The following is a 391-nucleotide window of genomic DNA, read 5'->3' as shown; positions in this document are numbered from 1 at the left end:
TACACCTCTGGGCATTAAAGAAAAAAAAAAAAGACCTACTTTCTTGCAAATTTAAGATGAGGTAAAACTTCCAGCTTTTAATTCTGCAAACCCCAGAAGCAGCAAGCAAAGCATTTGTCGTAATCATAGGGCCACATGAAGAAAGGTCTTTCTTCACCAGTGGGCACATGAACTCAAGTTATCCTGCCACAAGGTATCAGCAAGGCAACAAACAGCATGGCCCCCACCACACAACCCAGAGTCCCCCAAATGGCACCACTTACAGAAAGAGAGAGATGACACGTGATGAAGCAGCACCCGGGGATGGTATGGCTGTCAACTCATTATTATTGAGGTACCTGTAACAACAACAAGAAATTAATCATGTAAAGCATTTAAATTTGTCTGAAAT

The 391-nt window shown here is 41.9% G+C and overlaps 1 protein-coding gene across 1 annotated transcript in view; it reads right to left on the bottom strand.

Moving 5' to 3' along the window:
- The window catches only part of LOC105524044 (leucine-rich repeats and immunoglobulin-like domains protein 1), a gene marked incomplete at its 5' end in the record, with an annotated part of 113,240 nt that overhangs the window by 103,603 nt on the left and 9,246 nt on the right, over positions 1-391 (bottom strand). Inside the window, 1 exon segment of the mRNA XM_011959136.1 lies at positions 264-338. Within this exon segment, the coding sequence (XP_011814526.1) occupies positions 264-338 (75 nt within the window).

The sequence above is a fragment of the Colobus angolensis genome, unplaced genomic scaffold (assembly GCF_000951035.1).
Source record: "Colobus angolensis palliatus isolate OR3802 unplaced genomic scaffold, Cang.pa_1.0 Scaffold482, whole genome shotgun sequence".
Classification (NCBI taxonomy): domain Eukaryota; kingdom Metazoa; phylum Chordata; class Mammalia; order Primates; family Cercopithecidae; genus Colobus; species Colobus angolensis.
The sequence above is the reverse complement of the archived record's forward strand: the minus strand, read 5'-3'. Positions and strand labels throughout refer to the sequence as shown.